At 37.6% G+C, this 26,697-nt stretch overlaps 1 protein-coding gene across 1 annotated transcript; it reads right to left on the bottom strand.

Annotated features, from left to right (window-relative positions):
• Window positions 1–5,366: 5,366 nt before the first annotated feature.
• Window positions 5,367–25,896, bottom strand: SUCNR1 (succinate receptor 1; the record flags this gene model as incomplete). The annotated part of the gene is given in 3 exon segments (XM_079705198.1): window positions 5,367–6,308; window positions 25,780–25,818; window positions 25,822–25,896. Coding segments are annotated over 3 exon segments (1,056 nt in total).
• Window positions 25,897–26,697: the final 801 nt, after the last annotated feature.

Below are 26,697 nucleotides of genomic sequence, written 5' to 3'. Positions count from 1 at the left end.
GATTAGAAACTATTTCTAAGCAATATAAATTTTACTGATAATTGCACCTAGACTGATAAATCCAAAAATGATGTGTGTTGCATACTGAATATTTTATCTGTGATCTCTATAAAGGAAACCATAGTTACAAAATGAGGTTGCTTTCTATAATTGATACTGGGGTAGATATTTCTATACTGTTGTATTAACATTTTGAGGCTGCACACTGGAGGTTCTCTGAGAATGAACAGACATTCAAAGCGATTCCTTTACCTCAGAAGGGGCATGAAATTTTTCACGAATTAAAAAATATATAGTTTGAGAGATTTGCAGATAATGTTGATCTCAATCCTCTTTTTATGTATCTTGAGAAACATTGCTATAAACAGATAAAGTGTGACACTCTATCTCATTGATTTAATTATTTGATGCGATAATTAATATGATACCAATATTTCTAAAATATATCTCTTTATTGACAGGGTATCTATAAAATCTTGAAATAAGATTTGAAGATAAAATCAAATTTCCCTGTAGAGGTGGCACAGGAATCAATTTAAGCTCAGAGATAAGACATAAATCAATGAAATTTTCTGGAGGGAAAGAGTGAAAAAGAAGAGGGAGCTGAGAAGACCAATACTGAAGAAAGAGGAGGCTGGGGTAAGAGTGACAGAGCTGGTAGAGCAGTGAAAGAAAGACAGCAGGACAAAGTATGTCAAATTAATGATTTAACTGTTTAGTAAATTTTATGTTCTGTCTTTGTTTAAGCCTCCCTAAAATAACCCTTTTAGGAAAAGTCCTAGTTGGAGAACTCTTGAATGGTTCCATGTACACTGCATTGCAAGCTGAACAGCTTTGCATACATGTATGGTTTCTCTACTTCCAGAAAGACACTACTGACCGTCTCATCTAAAAATGCACACTTAGGAAAGAATTGATCCCTCATGGGATTTGCCTGCAAATGTCTACCTTCCAGGCATATGCCTTTATGCTTCAGCTCCCCCTTCTGTTGCCCTCCCCACACCCACCCCCCTCCACATGGCAGCCCTCAGCAGGATTGGTGTCACCTCCAAATCATCCCCCAACCTACTGTGACAGAATGATTCCATGCACTTTTAGCAATTTGAGCACATCTCTATTTTTGCCCTGTACTTACTCCTGTCTGTTTGCGTGTCTGTTTTCCTTATAAGACCAGGAGCTAATTGAAGGCAAGAAATATTTGTTATTCATAGCTTAACCAATGACAAAATTTCTGGCAAACACTGGAAATATTTGTTGAATAAGTATTTTTTTATACATGTGGCAAGCTGCCACATGATTCTACCTGTTTACATAATACATAATATGATTTTTATTTTTATTTTAAATGTGTTTAGCATCCAAGGCACATCTCAGTTTAAGTCTCATCAGTCTCCTGGTATAGACAAAGTTTAATGAGAAAATGTCTCATAGAAACTAAGTGATTGCGTGATTGATGTCATGAGTTTACTTTCCTGTTATATGTATTAAATATGTATATATTTATCTCTATATATAGAAAATTTGTATATGTATGCCAAGACTTTCTCCAGGTCCACCAATTTGGGAGTGCAAATAGAATCATAAAATAATAATGCTTTTTCTTGATTGTACTCCACCTACTCAATATGTCTAAAATCCTGCCTGGGTATGTATTTTTGTAAGGTCCCTGGAATATGTCTCATTTATACTCATAAATGTGCTCATGTTTCCTTCTCCTCTTCTGTTGCAGATTCTTTTTCATGGCATCCTGCTTGGATTGCTGAACCCAAGAGATCTGACTAACCACTGTGCTCCTGATGAGTAAGTACTTCCACTTAGATCTGGCATCTGGGAACAACCACTGTCACCAATGGATATTATATCACTCAAGTTTCAAAATAGCATAATATTCCAAGGTTAAGTGTGTGAAGAACTTTCTTTTTAAACAGCTTGTGGCATGGGTGCAGGTCCTTGTAAGGCAATGCAGGGTTGTTAAAATCCAGAAAGAAACCTGTTGTGTCTATCTGGCATGAGAAAGCAAAGGACAAGTTCAGAATGAACTCAGCATCTGGAAAGTAAGTGGGGGAAGATCCTACAGAAGAGTCTATATACATCTTGTGTATAAACTGCTCAAGTCTCTAGCTGACCTCTGAATTATGGATGTGCTGGGTAGATTCTAAACAGCTTAGTTTCTAAGCTGGCCAAAATAACTGAACTGAGATTGCAGAGTTTGGAGTTTGAGTTCAGCCATGAAACAAAATATCAGTACTTTTCAATGGAACATAACAGAATCCAGAGTCTCCACAAGGTGTTATTCATAGTGCTCAGAGTATAGTTAAATTTATTATATGGGAAGAAACAGGAAATTGTCACCCATACTTAAAGAACTTAAAGAGAAAAAGCAATCAATGGAGACCAACTTCAACATGACCCAGATTTGGAACTAGCAGGCACAGATCTTAAGCATTCATTAAAACTATGCTAAAAACGATAGAGGAAAATATAAGGGACAGGGCAATGGTGGCTGGCACATGTATTGGTGTATAGACACTCTATCCTTCCTATAAAATAGCATTCATTATAAAAGTAGTGATGACAGAAAAGAGCTTGATATGCACCCTCTAAAGGAGCATTGAATTCAAATTTGTTCTATAAGATATTCATTCATAATGAAGAATCGTTTAAAATGTACCTTGTTGGGTGCTATGAAGACAACAAAAATTAAATTAAAAAATTAGATATGGTTTTTCCATTAGCAGACCTAAGAGTTGACTTGAATCTGAACAACTATAATATAAGGCCAAAAATAATGTGTTTTATAAAAACAGTACTCAAATGTAGTCTGAAGCCCTAGAGGTAGGCAGATTTATTTCCAGATTTTGGGAGGAGAAGATCTAAAAGTAAGGCTTTAAGATGACGTGACAGATAAGATGGCTCTTAATAAAGGCTTAGATTTTTTTTATATGTGGGCATGAAAAAACAAGGGTGAGCATCCAGGTATACCCAGTAAAGAAAGTTCTAAATATAATGAAATGAAGTAGCTATCTTTGCCTGGAGGGTACAATTTGTAACAAAAGCAACGAGAGAGAATGCGCAAAGAACAGGTGGGTCCAGATTGAAAAATGCTGGACCAAGTAGTTTAGACATGATTCTGAAGATACTAGGGAGCCAATAAAAGACAAGATACAAAAATCCAACATTATTTCCTTTGAAAACCACAAATGCAGAAAGGATTTCCATTATTTATTTTTTGTGATTGTAATCACCTAGTACAAAAGGCAAACGGAGTGGCTCTTATAATTTCAGTGCAGGTCTCTTTAGTCTGTTCAGGATTAAGTTACCACATGACACATTTGAGCAAAAAAAGAAAAAGATACATGTGCTATAAAATGACTTAACATTTTGGTTAAAAGATATATGTAAGAGCTTATAGTTTCACAAAATATTTCACTGTACTATTAAAAAGAGCCTACCCCTGCCACTTCTTGGCATAGGTGTGAGGCAAATTGAATTTCATCTTTACAAATGAAAACCAATGCATAAAATACAAATTGCAATTAAATTATATGTTGCTAAGCTTATCTGCTAATATTTGCAGGTAAGCAAATATTTCTTTCCTAAGACCCTTTCTGCAGCCTTTTCTTGTGAAAAAATTCAGAAGATTAACTATCAGGCAGTTATAAAATTACATTGACATTTGAAAAATATTGATAATAAAGGCAAAGCATGAAAAAATATTTTAAGCTTAATGTTAGGTAGGAAAACAAATCCTTTGTGGGTAATGTGATTTTATAATATTTCAATGGGAATATTTTGGGTTTTTGGAATGTCAGAATATAATATTACCAGAGTATCTCAAAACAGGATGGACAATGGAATTTTATGTCTTTGCTCTCATAATGCTTATTTTATCCTTCATATTACAGCTAATGGCCTCAAGAAAAAGAGCATACACATGTGGCCATGCACACATTTTATTACATGCAATAAGTGATTTATTATGTGATACTTTTTGACTGCAGATAGCTAATGCAGCACTCATTTTTTCCCCTAAATTTGTTTTGTGGCATGGAATGGTGTCTAAGTAACCCTCCTGAGATAATCTATATTGATATATACATAAATGTTCCATATATTCTGCAAGTTCATATAGTGCATTTTGTTTAGAACATTCCCTCCAATGGTCTTAGGTAATGTTCTATGAAAATGTCTCATTGAAGATGTGAGTCACTTTCTCAAGATAAAGTTGTCCTTGTAAATGATCCCATTGCTTACAAAAAAAAAAAAAAATGTGTGTGGGGAGGTGGAAAAACTGTGATTTTTTTTCCCTCTGAAAGGGAAAATAACCCAACAAATTTTGGTCTTACCATTTCATTTCCTCTTACTTGCTGGTTTTATGATATTAATGTATTTTAAAGTTTACTACTTAATCAAGATCAGGAAGGCTAATGAACTTAATATATTTCCATGCACTGACAATCAAATTGTGATCATAAAATGCCAGATGGCACACTCATTATAAAAACAGTGCACTCACTTTTGTTTTGTTTTGTTTTGTCTTGCTTTGGGTTTCCTGGTAGGTGCTTTGTTCTATGACTTTGGAATTTTTGCAGTTATCCTTGGTATCTCTCTCTAGCATTCTCATAAAATCATTTATACCCAAGTCTCCTGAGATCCAAGCTCAAATATGTCTCTCTCTTTATTAAACCATCTCATATTGCTCTCTTTATTAAACCATCTCTTTCTATTTTATAGGATTCTTTTCACTAAAAACCATACAATAAAAAAGGGCTTAAAATTACAACTTGACCCCAATTCATGATCAATATAAAGAAATATAGGCATCCTTGAACTCATTATATTGCTTTCTGCTCATTGTTTTTACTGTTTACTCTAAAATATGCTCAAGAGCACTTCTAGCAACAATATTTAATAGCATATGACCAATCTTCTATTATTTGGTTCTCACACAGTTATAGGATTGTATGAATAACATACAGAATGGTGCCAACAAAATTGTTTTTTTAACAATCTGACCAGTGATTAAACACAGATAACTTGCTGCTTTATCTATCTTCTGTTCCTTTTACACTGATTGAGAAGGTCTTATAACACCTAGAATTTTGGACTTATGTGCTCAAACATTAGACAGTGCTAGTCCAACTCCTTTCTGTGCTTAGGTCAAGAAACAAATAAATACTTCCCATCCTCTCCTTTTCACACACCCTGGGTCCAACATGCCTTTAAAACAGGGTCAAATCTGTGACCCTCTCTGATTTACGTCTGTGAGTTAAATCAAACTCTAACTGGCCTACAGCTGCTTGTGTAAAACAGTCTGTTACACAAGCACCTCAGTTTTCCCTGAATGAAAATGTTAGTCCGTGGGCTCATCTTCTGAAGGGGGTAAGGGACTTGAAGAGGTATCTCAGCTTATTCATCAGCATCTCCCTGAAGTGATCTCCCATAAAGAAATAGAAGACAGGGTTGATGACACTGTTCAGAAAGGCCAGCGGCCGAGTCACAATGTACAAGGAGTTGATGGTGGCCTTAGTGCATGGCGTCTGCTTCCAGATCCCCCAGCGTGAAGCAATCCTCACGTTTCGCATGATGTGATAGGGAGTAAAAAGCACGGAGAAGATCACAACTGCCATGATGACTAAGGTGAGAGGCTTCTCAAGGGGCAAAGCAGTAGAGAGCTGCCTGCTCCTGTGCTTTAGGAAGACACCAATCTTGAAATAAAAGAAGCACATCACAAAAAGAGGAATGAGGAACCCCAAGAAGGTTAGACACATGCTGTAAATGAGGACGTTATTGGGGTCTCCAGAACTTGCATAATCAGTACAGTTGGTGCCTTCGGAAGCTATAACAGGAAGTATGGGCAGGAGCTCTAAGGTTACTAAACCCCAAATGGCCAAAGAGATTAAAACAGCAAACTTTTTCTTTTGCAGGCAGTGTTCCCGGAACGGATACTTCATGAGCAGGTATCGATCGATGCTGATGAAAGTGAGGAAAAGAATGCTGGTGTAGAGGTTAGCATGAAGTACATATCGGTTGCTTATGCAGAGCACATCCCCATATGTCCATTTTCCCTGGGCATAGTTTCTCATCAGCATGGGGAGGGTACACAAAAAAGCCAAGTCAGAGATAGAGAGATTAAAGAGATAGATGTTACTGCTGTTCCAGTTCTTCAGGCAGAAGAGGTAGCCAAAAACAACAACAGTATTCCCAAGGATTCCCACAATAAACTCAAACCCGTAAAAAATGGAAAGGTAGTACTTTTCCAGAGCAGCCTCCACTGCCTGCCAGTTTTCACAAGTTGCATTCCATGCCTAAAGAAGAGAGAGAGAAAATATAAGAAGGAATCACTAGACTACGACTGAAGATAAAACTGCAGAATATCATCACCATCATCATCAGCATCATCATCAACATCATCATCCAATAACACTTAAAAGTTGAACTGCAGAGAGTTGGTTACATTAGTAAGGAGTGCGTATGTATACAAACATAATCATGTACATATATATCACTAATATATTATTTCAACAAATATTTATTGAGTTCCTTTGAACTATGTGCTAGACACGGGATGACAGCCATGAGTAAAACAAAGCTCCTCATCTCAAATAATTTATACTCTCTTGGGAAAAATCAGGAAATAATCAAATAAGTGCATATCATGTAATGATAAGGAGTATCAAACATAAAGAAAAGCGCATGCAAAGGCCCAGACGTGGAAACATGCATAGAGGACTTGACAAACACAAGGAGGCCAAGAGAAAGTGCAGTGAAGTAAGTGAAGAGTCAAATTCAATGTGTGTCTTCAGGATTGACTGTGGTCCCTAGCATATCACAGTTGTTCAACAAATCCTCTGAGTTAAATTTAATTGAACCATAACCTAGAAGAGGAAACAGGGATTCTTATAACTCTAGTCTTGCAATTTTAATAGCTTTGATTATGTTTTCATATTGACAAAGGATTATGCTTGTTGTTTTAAGTTTATAAAACACGACACCAGTTTTTTTGTTTGTTTGTTTGTTTGGTTTTTGCGGTACACAGGCCACTCACTGCTGTGGCCTCTCCCATTGCGGGGCACAGGCTCCGGACACGCAGGCTCAGCGGCCATGGCTCACGGGCCCAGCTGCTCCGTGGCACGTGGGATCCTCCCGGACCGGGGCACGAACCTGTGTCCCCTGCATCGGCAGGCGGACTCTCAACCACTGCACCACCAGGGAAGCCCCACAACACCTGTTTTTAAAAATTTTTGCAACGAGACAACATATTTATTGACATGTTATATGCCCAGCACATCACAAATATTATCTCTAATTTTCAGAAGAATCCATTTGACTCAATCCCACTTCCATCCTACTAGACATGAGAACAACCTGGGTTGAAGAATTAAATTACTAATCACAGGTCACCAAATGCCAGAGCCAGAATTTGACCTTCAGCCTATTGCACCACACACAGTGATCTTTCACTACATACTTCAGCATGCTTGTTATGGGATGGATTGTGCTCCCCACAAGTTCATATGGTGAGGTCCCAAAGCCCAGTACCTCAGAATTTAACCCTATTTGGAGCTGGACCTTAAAAGAAGTAATTAAGGTTACATGAGATCATATATATTTGTGTCCATATATGATGAGAAAGAGACGGCAGGGATGCATGCACATAGAGGAAAGGCCATGTGAGCACATAGTCAGAAGACAGCCATCTGCAAACCAAAGAGAGAGGCCTCAAGAGGAACCAAACCTGCTGACACCTTGATCTCGGATTTCTAGCCTCTAGAACTGTGAGAAAATAAGTTTCTGTTGTTTAAGCCACCCAGTCCAAAACATTTTGTTATAGCAGACCTAGCAACAAATATAGTGCTTAAAATAGTTTTCTTAACATTTAATAGAATCTGTACAACTCCAGTGTTAAAACATGATTTTAAAAATTTAAAATATGAAGCTGAAAATATTAGTAATAATAATACCAGTGGCCACTATTTACTGAAAGCTTATAGTGTACTAGACACTGTGCTCACCACTTTCCAAGGATTATCTCATTTAATACAGTGACATAAGGGACTGGGGATTGTTATTACTTTCACTTTATACACAAAGTCACTGAGTCTTGAAAGGTCATACATTTAGTAATAGACCACAGTCATAGCCCCTTCTGAATAGGGGCCATGAAAATAAGCAACCTGATTCATTCAAACTTCAAAAGTCTTACTCACCTGCCACTTTCTCTCTTTAAAGAGGCAAGATTATTTGTGGTTGGATAGACTATTTAAAGAATTGAATTTCTTAAAAATGTACTGGATTGCCATTTTGAAATATTAAATCCTACTTATTTCTAGTAAGAAAAAAGCAAGGTTGGAAATAAAATTTTCTAAAAATTTCCTATCAAATAGGCCTTGGAGTGTTAGTTGCAATCAAATGATTCTCTTAGTATAGTATTTTGGTAAATAGAGCAAAATAAGAACAAATGCATCTGAACCGCCTCTTCTGGGAAACATGCAAACATTGAGCAGAATTTTCTGTAATGAAGGCATCTGGAGAACTTTTATTGATTTTTGTCAAATTCAAGTGTTTTATTTCAGTTGAAGATCACTGCTACTTTTTTTTTTTTTGGCTGTGCCACGAGGCTTCTGGAATCTTAGTTCCTCAACCAGGGATTGATCCGAGCTCCCCTGAGGTGAAAGCACTGAGTCCTACAGTCCTAACCACTGGACTGCTAGGGAGTTCCCAAGATCGCTGCTACTTTGAGAGTGTTTTATTTACAAAAATAATTCATGGAATTGTAGATATGATAAATGCAATCTTTTGATAAGTTATTTTTAATCACTTACTTTAAAACATCCTGAATTCCTCTGAGCCTCTCCTCAAGGCTTCCCATGGCAACCTGCCACAAAGTCCAACACTAGAAGAAGCTAGATTGGAACTTCCTCAGGCAGCAGACACATTGAACGATGCTGAAGAACCAAGCAAATTGGTTTCACTCTGTGTTTGAGGTTATGTGATTCTACTGCTCTCTCACATTGCCTGCGACTTATTACATTTTTCATTGTCATACCTTTCCAATTTTTTTAAACCTCTGTCCTCATCATGGATGAGTTTTGCCTACAAATCCCTGAGACAGAGCCCGTCCACTGGGTGTCCACTCTCTGGTTCCTTCCTCCGTTACTGTCCTCTCCTCCTTCCTTCCTGTGACAACAGACAATATCTATTCCTCTGGGCTTGCTCCAGATCCAACTCATTCCCAAATTCTCAAGATTCCTACACGTTATCCATCTTGTCTCTTTACTGTCTCTTCAGCTTCTCCACCTCAACTGCATCCTTTTGATCAGCATTTAGACACTCTCATCTTGTCAGTCTTAAAAACAAGACATAGGAGACCTTCAAGATGGTGGAAGAGTAAGACGTGGTGATCACCTTCCTCCCCATAAATATATCAGAAATACATCTACACGTGGAACAACTCCTACAGAACACCTACCGAATGCTGGCAGAAGACCTCAGACCTCCCAAAAGGCAAGAAACTCCCCATGTACCTGGGTAGGGCAAAAGAAAACAGAAAAAACAGAGACAAAAGAATAGGGATGGGACCTGCACCAGTGGGAGGGAGCTGTGAAGGAGGAAAGGTTTCCACACACTAGGAAGGCCCTTCACAGGCGGAGACTGCGGGTGGCGGAGGGGGGAAGCTTCGGAGCCACGGAGGAGAGCACAGCGACAGGGGTGCGGAGGGAAAAGCGGAGAGATTCCCGCACAGAGGATCGGTGCCGGCCAGCACTCACCAGCCCGAGAGGCTTGTCTGCTCACCCACCGGGGCGGGCGGGGGCTGGGAGCTGAGGCTCGGGCTTTGGTCTGAGCGCAGGGAGAGGACTGGGGTTGGCGGCGTGAACACAGCCTGAAGGGGGCCAGTGCACCACGGCTAGCCGGGAGGGAGTCCGGGAAAAGGTCTGGAGCTGCCAAAGAGGCAAGAAACCATTGTTTTGGGGTGAGCGAGGAAAGGGGATTCACAGCACCACATAAACAAGTTCCAGAGAAAGGTGCGAGCGGCGGCTATCAGCGCGGACCCCAGAGACAGGCATGAGATGTTAAGGCTGCTGCTGCCGCCACCAAGAACCCTGTGTCCGAGCACAGGTCCACACCTCCCCTCTGGGGAGCCTGTGCAGCGCGCCACTGCCAGGGTCCCGTGATCCAGGGACAACTTCCCCGGGAGAATGCACGGCACGCCTCAGGCTGCTGCAAAGTCACGCCGGCCTCTGCCGCCGCAGGCTCACCCCACATCTGTACCCCTCCCTCCCCCCGGCCTGAGTGAGCCAGAGCCCCCGAAGCAGCTGCTCCTTTAACCCCGTCCTGTCTGAGCGAAGAACAGACGCCCTCCGGCGACCTACACGCAGAGGCGGGACCAAATCTAAAGCTGAACCCTGGGAGCTGTGGGAGCAAAGAAGAGAAAGGGAAATCTCTCCCAGCAGCAGCAGGAGCAGCGGATTAAATCTCCACAATCAACTTGATGTACCCTGCATCTGTGGAATGCCTGAATAGACAACGAATCATCCCAAATTGAGGTGGTGGAATTTGGGAGCAAACATATATATTTTTTTTCCTTTTTCTCTTTTTGTGAGTGTGTATTTTATGGTTCTTTGTGTGATTTTGTCTGTATAGCTTTGCTTTTACCATTTGTCCTAGGGTTCTGTCTGTCTGTTTTGGGGGGATTTTTTTTGTTTTTTTAGTATAGTTTTTAGCACTTGTTATCATTGCTGGATTTGTTTTTTGATTTGGTGCTCTCTTATATCTATCTTTCTTTTTTCTTTTTTTTATTACTTTTTAACTTTTTAATTTTTAATGATTATTTTTTATTTTAATAACTTTATTTTATTTTATTTTTCTTTCTTTCTTTTGTTCTCTCTTTACTTCTGAGCCATGTGGGGGACAGGGTCTTGGTGCTCCGGCCAGTTGTGACGAGTGTGCCTCTGAGGTGGGAGAGCTGAGACATTGGTCCACCAGACACCTCCTGGCTCCACATAATATCAAACGGCGAAGGCTCTCCCACAGATCTCCATCTCAATGCTGAGACCCAGCTCAACTCAACAACCAGCAAGCTACAGGGCTGGACACCCTATGCCAAACAATTAGCAAGACAGGAACACAACACCACCCATTAGCAGAGAGGCTGTCTAAAATCATAATAAGGTCACAGACACCCCAAAACACACCACAGGATGTGGTCCTGCCCACCAGAAAGAAAAGGTCCAGCCCCACCTACCAAAACACAGGCCCCAGTCCCTTCCACCAGGAAGCCTACACAACCCACTGAACCAAACTTAGCCACTGGGGGCAGACACCAAAAACAATGGGAACTATGAACTTGCACCCTGCAAAAAGGAGACCCCAAATGCAGTAAATTAAGCAAAATGAGAAGACAGAGAAACACACAGCAGATGAAGGAGCAAGGTAAAAACCGACCAGACCAAACAAAGGAAGAGGAAATAGGCAGTCTACCTGAAACAGAATTCAGAGTAATGATAGAAAGGATTATCTAAAATCTTGGAAATAGAATGGAGAAAATACAAGAAACATTTAACAAGGACTTAGAAGAACTAAAGAGCAAACAAACAACAATGGACAACACAAAAAATGAAATAAAAAATTCTCTAGAAGGAACCAATAGGAGAAAAACTGAGGCAGAAGAACGGATAAGTGACCTGGAAGATAAAATAGTGGGATTAACTACCACAGAGCAGAATAAAGAAAAAAGAATGACAAGAATTGAGGACACTCTCAGAGACCTCTGAAACAACATTAAATGCACCAATATTCAAATTATAGGGGTCCCAGAAGAAGAGGAGAAAAAGAAAGGGACTGAGAAAATATTTGAAGAGATTATAGATGAAAACTTCCCTAGTATGGGAAAGGAAATAAGTCCAGGAAGCACAGAGAGTCTCATACAGGATAAATCCAAGGAGAAACACTCCAAGACACATATTAATCAAGCTATCAAAAGTTAAATACAAAGAAAAAATATTAAAAGCAGCAAGGGAAAAACAACAGGTAACATACAAGGGAAGCCCCATAAGGTTAACAGCTGATCTTTCAGCAGAAACTCTGCAAGCCAGAAGGGAGTGGCAGGACACATTTAAAGTGATGAGATGGAAAAACCTACAACCAAGATTACTCTACCCAGCAAGGATTACATACAGATTTGATGGAGAAATTAAAAGCTTTACACACAAGCAAAAGCTTAGAGAATTCAGCACCATCAAATCAGCGTCACAACAAATGCTAAAGGAACTTCTCTATGCAGGAAACACAAGAGAAGGAAAAGACCTACAATAACAAACCCAAAACAATTCAGAAAATGGTAATTGGAACATACATATCGATAATTACCTAAATGTAAATGGATTAAGTTCTACAACCAAAAGACATAGACTGGCTGAATTGATACAAAGCCTAGACCCATATATATGCTGTCTACAAGAGACCCACTTCAGACCTAGGGACACATACAGACTGAAAGTGAAAGGCTTTTAAAAGATATTCCATGCAAATGGACGTCAAAAGAAAGCTGGAGTAGCAATTCTCATATCAGGATAAATAGACTTTAAAATAAAAACTATTACAAGAGACAGAGAAGGACACTACGTAATGATCAAGGAATCAATCCAAGAAGAAGATATAACAATTGTAAATATTTATGCACTCAATCAGAGCACCTCAATACATAAGGCAAATGCTAACAGCCATAAAAGGGGAAATCGACAGCAACACAATCATAGTAGGCGACTTTAACACTCCACTTTCACCAATGGACAGATCATCCAAAGTGAAAAGAAATATGGAAACACAAGCTTTAAATGATATATTAAATGAGGTGGAGTTAATTGATATTTAAAGAACATTCCATCTGAAATGACAGAATACATTTTCTTCTCAAGTGTTCATGGACCATTTTCCAGGATAGATCATATCTTGGGTCACAAATCAAGCCTTGGTAAATTTAAGAAAATTGAAATCATATCAAGTATCTTTTCTGACCACAACGCTATGAGACTAGATTTCAATTACAGGAAAAAATCTGTAAAACATACAAACACATGGAGGGTAAACAGTACACTACTTAACAACCAAGAGATCACTGAAGAAATCAAAAAATACCTAGAAACAAATGACAGTGAAAACAGGACAACCTGAAACCTATGGGATGCAGCAAAAGCAGTTCTAAGAGGGAAGTTTATAGCAGTACAATCCCACCTCAAGAAACCAGAAACATCTCAAATAAACAACCTAACTTTACACCTAAAGCAATTAAAGAAAGAAGAACAAAAAAACCCCAAAGTTAACAGAAGGAAAAAAATCATAAAGATCACATCAGAAATAAATGAAAAAGAAATGAAGGAAAAAATAGGAATGATTAATAAAACTAAAAGCTGGTTCTTTGAGAAGATAAACAAAATTGATAAACCTTTAGCCAGACTCATCAAGAAAAAAAGGGAGAAGAGCTAACGCCTATCCTTCTCAAACTCTTCCAAAATATAGCAGAGGGAGGAACACTCCCAAACTCATTCTACGAGGCCACCATCACCTTGATACCAAAACCAGACAAGGATGTCACAAAGAAAGAAAACTACAGGCCAATATCACTGATGAACATAGATGCAAAAATCCTCAACAAAATACTAGCAAACAGAATCCAACAGCACATTAAAAGGATCATACACCATGATCAAGTGGGGTTTATCCCAGGAATGCAAGGATTCTTCAATATACGCAAATCAATCAACGTGATACACCATATTAACAAATTGAAGGAGAAAAACCATATGATCATCTCAATAGATGCAGAGAAAGCTTTCGACAAAATTCAACACCCATTCATGATAAAAACCCTGCAGAAAGTAGGCATAGAGGGAACTTTCCTCAACATAATAAAGGCCATATATGACAAACCCACAGCCAGCATCGTCCTCAATGGTGAAAAACTGAAACCATTTCCACTAAGATCAGGAACAAGACAAGGTTGCCCACTCTCACCACTCTTATTCAACATAGTTTTGGAAGTTTTAGCCACAGCAATCAGAGAAGAAAAGCAAATAAAAGGAATCCAAATTGGAAAAGAAGAAGTAAAGCTGTCACTGTTTGCAGATGACATGATACTATACATAGAGAATCCTAAAGATGCTACCAGAAAACTACTAGAGCTAATCAATGAATTTGGTAAAGTTGCAGGATACAAAATTAATGCACAGAAATCTCTGGCATTCCTATATACTAATGATGAAAAATCTGAAAGTGAAATCAAGGAAACACTCCCATTTACCATTGCAACAAAAAGAATAAAATATCTAGGAATAAACCTACCTAAGGAGACAAAAGACCTGTATGCAGAAAATTATAAGACACTGATGAAAGAAATTAAAGATGATACAAATAGATGGAGAGATGTACCATGTTCTTGGATTGGAAGAATCAACATTGTGAAAATGACTCTACTACCCAAAGCAATCTACAGATTCAATGCAATCCCTATCAAAATACCACTGGCATTTTTCACAGAACTAGAACAAAAAATTTCACAATTTGTATGGAAACACAAAAGACCCCGAATAGCCAAAGCAATCTTGAGAACGAAAAATGGAGCTGGAGGAATCAGGCTCCCTGACTTCAGACTATACTACAAAGCTGCAGTAATCAAGACAGTATGGTACTGGCACAGAAACAGAAAGATAGATCAATGGAACAGGATAGAAAGCCCAGAGATAAACCCACGGACATATGGTCACCTTATCTTTGATAAAGGAGGCAGGAATGTACAGTGGAGAAAGGACAGTCTCTTCAATAAGTGGTGTTGGGAAAACTGGACAGGGACATGTAAAAGTATGAGATTCGATCACTCCCTAACACCATACACAAAAATAAGCTCAAAATGGATTAAAGACCTAAATGTAAGGCCAGACACTATCAAACTCTTAGAGGAAAACATAGGCAGAACACTCTATGACATAAATCACAGCAAGATCCTTTTTGACCCACCTCCTAGAGAAATGGAAATAAAGACAAAAATAAACACATGGGACCTAATGAAACTTAAAAGCTTTTGCACAGCAAAGGAAACCATAAACAAGACCAAAAGACAACCCTCAGAATGGGAGAAAATATTTGCAAATGAAGCAACTGACAAAGGATTAATCTCCAAAATTTATAAGCAGCTCATGCAGCTCAATAACAAAAAAACAAACAACCCAATCCAAAAATGGGCAGAAGACCTAAATAGACATTTCTCCACAGAAGATATACAGACTGCCAACAAACACATGAAAGGATGCTCAACATCTTTACTAATTAGAGAAATGCAAATCAAAACTACAATGAGATATCATCTCACACCAGTCAGAATGGCCATCATCAAAAAATCTAGAAACAATAAATGCTGGAGAGGGTGTGGAAAAAAGGGAACACTCTTGCACTGCTGGTGGGAATGTGAATTGGTACAGCCACTATGGAGAACGGTATGGAGGTTCCTTAAAAAACTACAAATAGAACTACCATATGACCCTGCAATCCCACTACTGGGCATATACCCTGAGAAAACCATAATTCAAAAAGAGACATGTACCAAAATGTTCATAGCAGCCCTATTTACAATAGCCCGGAGATGGAAACAACCTAAGTGTCCATCATTGGATGAATGGGTAAAGAAGATGTGGCACATACATACAATGGAATATTACTCAGCCATAAAAAGAAATGAAATTGAACTATTTGTAATGAGGTGGATGGACCTAGAGTCTGTCATACAGAGTGAAGTAAGTCAGAAAGAGAAAGACAAATACTGTATGCTGACACATATATATGGAATTTAAGAAAAAAAAAGGTCATGAAGAACATAGGGGTAAGACAGGAATAAAGACACAGACCTACTAGAGAATGGACTTGAGGATATGGGGAGGGGGAAGGGTAAGCTGTGACAAAGTGAAAGAGCGGCATGGACATATATACACTACCAAACGTAAGGTAGATAGCTAGTGGGAAGCAGCCGCATAGCACAGGGAGATCAGCTCGGTGCTTTGTGACCGCCTGGAGGGGTGGGATAGGGAGGGTGGGAGGGAGACGCAAAAGGGAGGGGATATGGGAACATATGTATACATATAACTGATTAAATTTGTGATAAAGCAAAAAATAAAAAAAAAATAAAAAAAAAAAAAAAAAGAAAAAAAGGGAGAAGACTCAAATCAATAAAATAAGAAATGAAAAGGAGAAGTAACAACTGACACTGCAGAAATACAAAGGATCATGAGAGATTACTACAAGCAACTATATGCCAATACAATTGACAACCTGGAAGAAATGGACAAATTCTTAGAAAAGCACAACCATCTGAGACTGAAGCAGAAAGAAGTAGAAAATATAAACAGGCCAATCACAAGCCCTGAAATTGCGACTGTGACTAAAAATCTTCCAACAAAAAAAAGCCCAGGACCAGGTGGCTTCACAGGCAAATTCTATCAAACATTTAGAGAAGAGCTAACACCTATCCTTCTCAAACTCTTCCAAAATATAGTAGAGGGAGGAACATCCCCAAACTCATTCTACGAGACCATCATCACCCTGATACCAAAACCAGACAAAGATGTCACAAAGAGAGAAAACTACAGGCCAATATCACTGATGAACATAGATGCAAAAATCCTCAACAAAATACTAGCAAACAGAATCCAACAGCACATTAAAAGGATCATACACCATGATCAAGTGGGGTATATCCCAGGAATGCAAGGATTCTTCAATATAGGCAAATCAATCAATGTGATAACCATATTAATAAATTGAAGGAGAAAAACCATATGATCATCTCAATAGATGCAGAAAAAGCTTTCGACAAAATTCAACACCATTTATGATAAAAACCCTCCAGAAAGTAGGCATAGAGGGAACTTACCTCAAAATAATAAAGGGCATATATGACAAAGCCACAGCCAACATCATTCTCAGTGGGAACTGACACCATTTCCACTAAGATCAGGAACAAGACAAGGTTGCCCACTCTCACCACTATTATTCAATATAGTTTTGGAACTTTTAGCCATATCAATCAGAGAAGAAACTGAAATAAAATGAATCCAAATCGGAAAAGAAGTAAAGCTGTCACTGTTTGCAGATGACATGATACTATACATAGAGAATCCTAAAGATGCTACCAGAAAACTCCTAGAGCTAAACAGTGAATTTGGTAGAGTAGCAGGATACAAAATTAATGCAGAGAAATCACTTGCATTCCTATACACTAATGATGAAAAATCTGAAAGAGAAATTAAGGAAAGACTCCCATCTACCATTGCAACAAAAAGAATAAAATACCTAGGAATGTTTACCTAAGGAGACAAAAGACCTCTATGCAGAAAACTATGAGAAACTGATGAAAGAAATTAAAAATGATACAAACAGATGGAGAGATATACCATGTTCCTGGATTGGAAGAATCAACACAGTGAAAATGCCTATACTACCCAAAGCAATCTACGCATTCAGTGCAATCCCTATCAAACTACCAATGCCATTTTTCACAGAACTAGAGCAAAAAATTTCACAATTTGTATGGAAACACAAAAGGCCACGAATAGCCAAACCAATCTTGAGAACGAAAAATGGAGCTGGAGGAATCAGGCTCCCTGACTTCAGACTATACTACAAAGCTACAGTAATTAAGACAGTATGGTACTGGCACAAAAACAGGAATATAGATCAGTGGAACAGGATAGAAAGCCCAGAGATAAACCCATGCACATATGGTCACCTTATTTTTGATAGGAGGTGAGAATATACAATGGAGAAAAGACAGCCTCTTCAATAAGTGGTGCTGGGGAAACTGGACAGCTATATGTAAAAGAATGAAATTACAACACTCCCTAACACCATACATAAAAATAAACTCAAAATAGATTAAAGACCTAAATGTAAAGCCAGACACTATAAAACTCTTAGAGTAAAACATAGGCAGAACACTCTATGACATAAATCACAGCAAGATCCTTTTTGACCCACCTCCTAGAGAAATGGAAATAAAACAAAAATAAACAAATGGGACCTAATGAAACTTAAAAACTTTTGCACAGCAAAGGGAACCATGAACAAGACAAAAAGAAAACCCTTAGAATGGGAGAAAATATTTGCAAATGAAACAACTGACAAAGGATTAATCTCCATAATTTACAAGCAGCTCATGCAGCTCAATATCAAAGAAACAAACAACCCAATCCAAAAATGGGCAGAAGACCTAAATAGACATTTCTCCAAGGAAGATATACAGATTGCCAACAAACCCATGAAAGAATGCTCAACATCACTAATCATTAGAGAAATGCAAATCAAAACTACAATGAGGTATCACCTCACACGAGTCAGAATGGGCATCATTAAAAAACCTATCAACAATAAGTGCTGGAGAGGGTGTGGAGAAAAGTGAACCCTTTTGCATTGTTGGTGGGAAGGTAAATTGATACAGCCACTATGGAGAACAGTATGGAGGTTCCTTAAAAAAGTAAAAATAGAACTGCTATATGACCCAGCACTCCCACTACTGGGCATATACACTGAGAAAACCATAATTCAAAAAGAGTCATGTGGGCTTCCCTGGTGGCGCAGTGGTTGAGAGTCCGCCTGCCGATGCAGGGGATGTGGGTTCGTGCCCCGGTCCGGGAGGATCCCACATGCCGCGGAGTGGCTGGGCCTGTGAGCCATGGCCGCTGAGCCTGCGCGTCCGGAGCCTGGGCTCCACAACGGGAGAGGCCACAACAGTGAGAGGCCCGCGTACCACAAAAAAATAAAAAGTAAAATTAAAAAAATAATTTAAAAATAAATAAATAAATAAATAAATTTATTTAAAAAAAAAAAAAAAAGTCATGTACCACAATGTTCATTGCAGCTCTATTTACAATAGCCAGGACATGGAAGCAACCTGAGTGTCCATTGACAGATAAATGGATAAAGAAGATGTGACTCATATATACAATGGAATATTACTCTCCCCTAGAATGAAATGAAATTGAGTTATTTTTAGTGAGGTGGTTGGACCTAGAGACTCTCATACAGCATGAAGTAAGTCAGAAAGAGAAAAACAAATACCATATGCTAATACATATATATGGTATCTAAAAAAAAAAAAAAAAAAAGGTTCTGAACAATCTAGGGGCAGGACAGGAATAAAGACGCAGACGCAGAGAATGGACTTGAGGACATGGGGAGGGGGAGGGGGAAGGGTAAGCTGGGACGAAGTGAAAGAGTGGCATGGACATATATACACTACCAAATGTAAAATAGATAGCTAGTGGGAAGCAGCTGCATGGCACAGGGAGATCAGCTCAGTGCTTTGTGACCACCTGGGGTGGGATAGGGAGGGTGGGAGGGAGACGCAAGAGGGAGGGTTTATGGGGATATATGTATATGTACAGCTTATTCTTGTTGTTATAAAGCAGAAACTAACACACCATTGTAAAGCAATTATACTCCAATAAAGATGTTAATAAATAAATAAGTATATAAATAAATAAAAAGACCATAAGAAGTGAAGCCAACTGTTTAGACTTGCTGAGACAGGCAACAGGGAACCACTAGGTGGTGATGAAAGCGGTATTTTAAGATTAGTCTGGCAGCTGGTAGCAGAATGGATTAGTGGGGAGAGACCTCAGTCAGAGGCCATGTGGTGGCCACAAGGAATTTCTAGAAATGAGCCTGCATATTGCCAGGAATACAGTCCTCAGCCAGCACGGCCCTCCTGGTCAGCACGAGGGCTCACAGGCACAAAGTAAGACACAGTTTTTAGCAACCACACCCAAACACCCAAATATAAAGTTTTCTGATCCAAACGAGCCATACTGAGAATTAGGGAAAACTTCTTCATCACCTAAATGTAGCCACTTTGAAACCTATGAACTTACTCCCTACATGGTATCACTACTCAAAATGTATATTTGATTAAGAGAATGAAAAGACAAGCCACAGACTGGGAGAAGATATTTGCAAAGTGCATAACCGATAAAGGATGGGTATCTAAGATATACAAAGACCTCTTAACACACAGCAATAAGAAAAAACACCCCAATTTTTAAAATGGGTGAAAGATCTGATCAGACACCTCACCAAAAAAGAGATACAGATGGAAGATAAGCATATGCAAATATGCTCCACATCATATGTTCTTAGGGAGTTGCAAATTAAAACAACAGTGAGAAACTACTGCACACCTGTTAGAGTAGCTAAAATCCAAAACACTAACCACCAAATATCTGTGAGGATATGGGGCAACGACAGGAGCTCTTATTCTTTGCTGGTGGGGATGCAAAATGGTGCCGTCACTTTCAGGGATAGTTTGGCAGTTTCATACAAAACTAAACATACTCTTGCCGTAACATCCAGCAATCACGTTCCCTGGTGTTTACCTAAAGGATTTGAAAACTTAGGCCCACAAAAAATACACACACAGATGTTTATGGCAGGTTTATTCCCAAATGCCAAAACTTGGAGGCAATCAAGATGTCCCTTGGCAAGTGAATGGATAAATAAACGGTGGTTCATCCAGACAATGGAATATCATTCAGTGCTGAAAAGAAATGAGCTAGCAAGCCATGAAAAGATGTGAAGGAACCTTAGATGCATACTACCATGAGAAAGAAGCCAATCTGAAAAGGCTACATTCTGTGATTCCAACTCTATGACATTCTGAAAAACGCAAAACTATAAGGATAATAAAATGATCAGGGGTTACCAGGGGTTTGGGGGGAGGGAGGGAAGGATGATTAGGTGGAGCAGAAAGGATTTTTAGGGCAGTGAAACTATTTTGTATGATGCTGGAATGGTGGATACTTGTCATTATGCATCATCCAAACCCAGAGAAGGTACAACACAAAGAGTGATCTCTAATGTATATCTCTAATGTGGACTTTAATAAGTTAATAGTTTAATAGTTAATAAGAATGCATCTTTATCGTACTAAGTGAAGTAAGCCAGACAGAGAAAGACAAATATCATATATCACTTATATGTGGAATCTAAAATTTGACACAAATGAACTTATTTACAAAACAGAAACAGACTCACAGACTTCAAAAATACATTAATGATTACCAAAGGGGAAAGGTGAGGAGGGGGGAGGGATAAATTAGGAGTTTGGGATGAACATACACACACGACTATATATAAAATAGACAACCAACAAGGACCTACTGTATAGCACAGGGAACTCTACTCAATATTCTCTAATAACCTATATGGGAAAAGAATCTGAAAAAGAATGGATATCTGTATATGTATATCTGAACCACTTTGCTATACACCTGAAACTAACACAACATTGTAAATCAGCTATACTCCAATATAAAAGTTAAGTTTAAAAAAGAAAAAATAAAATAAACAAGGCATAGATAAGACATCAACAACTCTCCCTGGTTTCACATGTTTCTCTCCTTGTCATACCTTGAGCAACAAAAATAGCTGTCTTTCCCTAATTGTTTTGACATCCTGACACCCTATTCCCTTTTCAACATACTCCAATTTGGCTCCTGATCCATCATTCCACCAAAATAGCCTCCACGTTGCTCCATCTAAAGCTCATTTTTCAGTCATCTTCTTACTTGACTTCTCACCTGTTTTTCATACCATAACTTCTGGAAGCACTCTCTTCCTTTGCCTTCTCTGACTTGACAGTCTCCTAGTTTTCCTTCTTTCTCCCTGGTTGTTCTTTGCAGGCTCTTTTGTGATCTAAGCCTTTTTGTGTTAAGCATTAAACGTTAAGTTCCTCAAGGATCAGTATTGAATTCTTTCTTTATCTAGGCTCTGCCCGGATGATCTCATCCACTTTCTATCTTTAATGACCATCCACATATCAACCTCTCAACGTTTATCCCAGCACAGACCTGTCTTATAAGCTCTAGTTTTTTATACTTATTACCACAGATTGATCTCTCAGAGGTACCTCTACCTCCAGAAATCCTATATAAGCTCTCCAACTTCCTTCTCAGTCTTGCTGTACCTCCACCTAACTCAGTGAATTTACCCAGGTGGTCACCTCAGACATCCGAGCAACATCCTTGAAGTCATCTGTTGCTCACCTCCAATAACAACTAAACTATCTATGTCTCATTGACTATAATGTCTGGATATTTCTCAAATTCACCACTATTGCTCCATCTCCTTCATCACCATTCTAATCCAGGCTACTATCATCTTGGACTATACCATATCCTTCCATGGTCTCCTCACATCTTCTCTGACCCCCTTTTAATCTACCTTCAACACGATAGCTAAACAATCTTAAAAAAAACTATAATCAAAATTCCAATCATATTACTCTACTCAACCAAAACGTTTCAATAATTCTTTACTGTCTAAGGAATAAAGTCCAAAATTTTTAATGAGACTTCAAGGCCTGCATGGTTTGGCTCCTGGACTCCACTCCAGCCTCACCTGGTATTATTCTCCTCCTTTCTCATCTTTCTTCCTGCTCTTTGAATGCACAGACAACTTTCCTAATGTTCAGTTCATTGAATTTTTCTCTGACATTTTCCCCCTATGATCCTTGCTCCATCACATACTCTGTCTTACATCTACAATTCTTTCAGACCTCAGTTTAAGTGTGGGTTTCCCAAGATAGGATCTCTGACTCCCTAGTCTAATTAGCACCCCCTCCCCACCGCATTGTGTACTTATCTTGCTCTTAGCATTTCTCACAACTTTATCTTACTCACAGTTTACCTTTTACACCTGGTACAGTGACTACCAGGTAAGTAGACGGTCTGTAAGTTCTTGCTCAGTGGAAAGAGGAATATAAACACTTGACTGTTTACAAAACATGTTTATAAATATTTCCTCCAAGGTCAGATAAGTAGTAAGTCCACCAAATTAAGCTCCTTGCTCTATTTCCCTATAAAAGATGATGCTGCATATAGTATGACAAATATTCAAAACTGGCAACTGGAGTAGTGATAGCTGTGATTTAGACATATTGTTGTAGAAGGTAAAATTTGATATATATATATCTTCTAAGATCAATTTTTTAAATTAAAATTAACAAAAAAATTAGAAATTTACATCTGAAATTAATAAACCTTAGAAAGCTTAGGACATGTACCAAAGTATTAATACTTTTATCCCTAGTAAAGAGATTCCAGATAATTTTTATTGTGTCCTTTCTCCTTTTGGTTTATCTGGACTTCCTATTTTTTTTCTGCAGATCAGCATGTATAATATTAAAAATTAAAAATTCTTAGGAATACAGCCGAAGGTCAATGGTCTTTTAAAAAATAATAATAGGCTTTAGTTTCTAGCTCATGGTAATTTTTCAATATTATTTTTTACTCTATTCCCAGCAACTTCCCATTCCACAATTTCTGGAAGTTCTCCCTTCCTTGCCTTCTATGACATGGCAATCTCCTTGTCCTCCTTCCTCTCTTTGTAGACTCTTTTATGGTCTAATCCTTCTTTGCCCACATTGTAAATATTGGAGTTTCTCAAGGCTCAGTTCTAGGCAACTCTATTCTGGGAATACTCAAAACTCTGATGCACACACTCAGATGAATATTAAGACAATAGGAAGTCTCATTATGACAAGAAACTTACTTGTTTTATTTTTGTATTTCCTCCTTTTCTAGTCATAATGCTTATCTTTCTGCCTAGTTAGTTCTTAAATGTACTGACTTATGTCAGTAGCTTATGTGTAGCATAAAGGTTTGTCTGCCATGGAAGAAAAATACATCCATGAAGACTTGTATAACTAGAAGCCAGATTACCAATAGCTACCACTCGGGCAGGTAGGGGCCATGTTGATGCCACAGAGAATTCTTCTGCTTTTGAGTCATCCACTGGGATTAAGAGATTAAGGGAGGTAGCAGGGATAAAGAATACCACTAGAATAAGGGAAGTGAATGACTAACCATTGTTCTGCTTAGAGTGGTTGCTTCATTCTTTTTTTAAAGAATAACTTTTAAAAACACCTGTTATTATGTAACACTCACTCAGAAAAGGCAGATAGGCAAAGAAAAAAAAAAATCAAAAATTTCTATAACCAACCATTCCTAATATTTGGATACCCTCCTACACTTTGATATATACTTGAATTTATCTTTACAAAAATGGTATTATACTCTTTATGATGTTTTATAATGTGCTTTTTTGATACATTTATTTCATTCTTAAAATAATTTTTCTAAGTCCAGTATTAGTAATTTGTGGTTTTATAAAGGTAAGTTTGTCTAATATTTGCAAACCAATTTAACCTCACCAGGACCCACAGTTTTTAGATTTCAAATTGGATGATATTTGTAGCTGCATGTGTTTTTAGTGTGGCCATCACAATTCTACAAATTGATGAAGTAAGCTAGTCCTTTAAGCAAAATTCCTATTGAAGAGAAACTTCTCTCATGAAAAATTAATATTTCTCTCCTGCTTTGTAGTGGTTATATTTTTAATTTTTAGGAAATAGAAATCATAATAAATAGGTTATAGCTGATTTGGTTTAATTATTTTTAACGGTTTTTTTTCCTTTAGATATTGGCAATTAAAGTGAAATCTTTAATTATACTTATAAAAAATATATCCAAACCTGTTAGAGGTATTAAACTATAAATAACATTCAATTTTCTTACATAAGCAGATCAGTAGTTCTCACTTTTAATTTGGGAATAATGTTTCTTTCACTTTAGTTGTATTCAGCCTTTTAAAAATGAACATTTTTAAAACTTAAATTTAAAAATATGTTTGATAGTCTGTTAGCTTTTAAACTGCTTTTTCTTATAATCATCACAATTAAACAAAGAACATTTATAAAGTTTTAATTCTTAACTACAAGACAAGTTTATATAGCAACATGAGTAATTTATAAACAAATTAATTTTTCATTGATAAACTGAATGAAAATATTTACAATGAAAATATACAATCATTTAATATTGATGACTTCCTTTTTAATATATTTTTATATATTCCAAAAATTACACCAGAAATCAAGATATTAAAAAGTGATAGTATGGTATCAACTTGTGTGTTTATGAAGTTCTTTAAAAGTACTTCACCAATTATTAAAAGTTCTGAAAGGTGTAATAGCAATAGTTTCTGCAATTTTCTTTTTGTCCTTGGTGAACTATATATATTCTTGAATAATGTAAGTTTTACAAACATAAATGCTAAATTTCATTTCTGGAATGCCTTAAAATTTCCTCTTAACACATTATTTTCTGAACATGCAAATATTATAGACTAGATTCTTTCATCTGATTTAGAAACTTTAAATTACATTCTATAAGTAGTTATATATATTTAAGTAAATCCAATTACTCTTTTTGTTGAAATATCAGTTACCAAGACATTAGTAAATAAAATAAATTTAATAAAATAAATTTAATAAAATTTATAAAATAAATTATAAAATAAATTTAGTACTTAATAAAATAAATTTAGTATTTGGAAATAAAATAAAATAAATTTAGTATTAAATTTAGTATAATAAATTTAGTGTTTATTAATAAAATAAAATTAATAAAATAAATTATTTTATTAAAATAATAATAAAATAAATTTAGTATTTGGCAATTAAAACAAGACAAAATTTGGGAAAAAATAAATGAGGAAACAACTATGACTTCCTTTCTTTTGCGGTTCTACATGTACTTACAAATGACAGTTCAGACAGTTCATTTAAACATTACTTAAAACCTTAATTGTTCACAGGCCACTTTTAAAAGAAACCCTTAACTAATGGAAGGTCTAGCATTACTTTATATACCTGACAACATGAGTTGCATTAGAGCTTACCATTGTGTCAGAAGGCTGTGATCCCCTGACAGAAATTCTTTACCAGCCACTTGACACAGCTTCTGACCCAGCACTGTGCTGCTGGCCATAGTTAGTGCAGTCTGATTTGCATATCATGCAGCCAAGATTAATAATTCAAAAGTCCAGGAGAAATTTCTTCAGTCATGCCTCCAAGTCAGATGTTCATGTAAGCGAACTTCCTGAGAAGTTCAGACACAAAACAAATGACTCATTTCATGGAAAACACATTTCACATATAGGTTGTTTTTTTTGTTTGTTTTTTTTTTCTGTGTGCGGGACTCTGTTGTGGCCTCTCCCGTTGCGGAGCACAGGCTCTGGACGCACAGGCCCAGCAGCCATGGCTCACGAGCCCAGCCGCTCCGCGGCACGTGGGATCTTCCCAGACCGGGGCACGAACCCGTGTCCCCTGCATCGGCAGGCGGACTCTCAACCACTGCGCCACCAGGGAAGCCCCACATATAGGTTTTTAAAAGACTGCTGTCGAAATTATTCCTCTCACTAGCAAAACAACAGAGAAGCACTCATTATTTCCATGTTTATTTGCATATTTAAATAATAAGAAAAGGTAAAGCACTGTTTATGTTGGGTTTACAATTGCTTCTGTTTTTTCTTCATTTTTCAAATTCACAAATTTTGGTGAATTCTGTATTGGGCATATAATAACTAAACAGCTGTTTTCAACAAATTTTAGGGAACTATAAAACTGAAATTTTGGAGGCTAAGCTGGATATATGCTGTCAGTGTACTATCAAAAGGGATACTAGAGCTTCAGGTATTTCCCATTTTATTTTCAGTGATTAAAAACAAGAGACACATAAAAAATACATAAGGTAGCTAGGGATTAGGGAGAGAGGTGGCAGTTAAGTAAGATAACCTCAATAGAAGGAAATTCATGCA

This window comes from Hyperoodon ampullatus (assembly GCF_949752795.1).
Source record: "Hyperoodon ampullatus genome assembly, chromosome: 5".
Classification (NCBI taxonomy): domain Eukaryota; kingdom Metazoa; phylum Chordata; class Mammalia; order Artiodactyla; family Ziphiidae; genus Hyperoodon; species Hyperoodon ampullatus.
The sequence above is the reverse complement of the archived record's forward strand: the minus strand, read 5'-3'. Positions and strand labels throughout refer to the sequence as shown.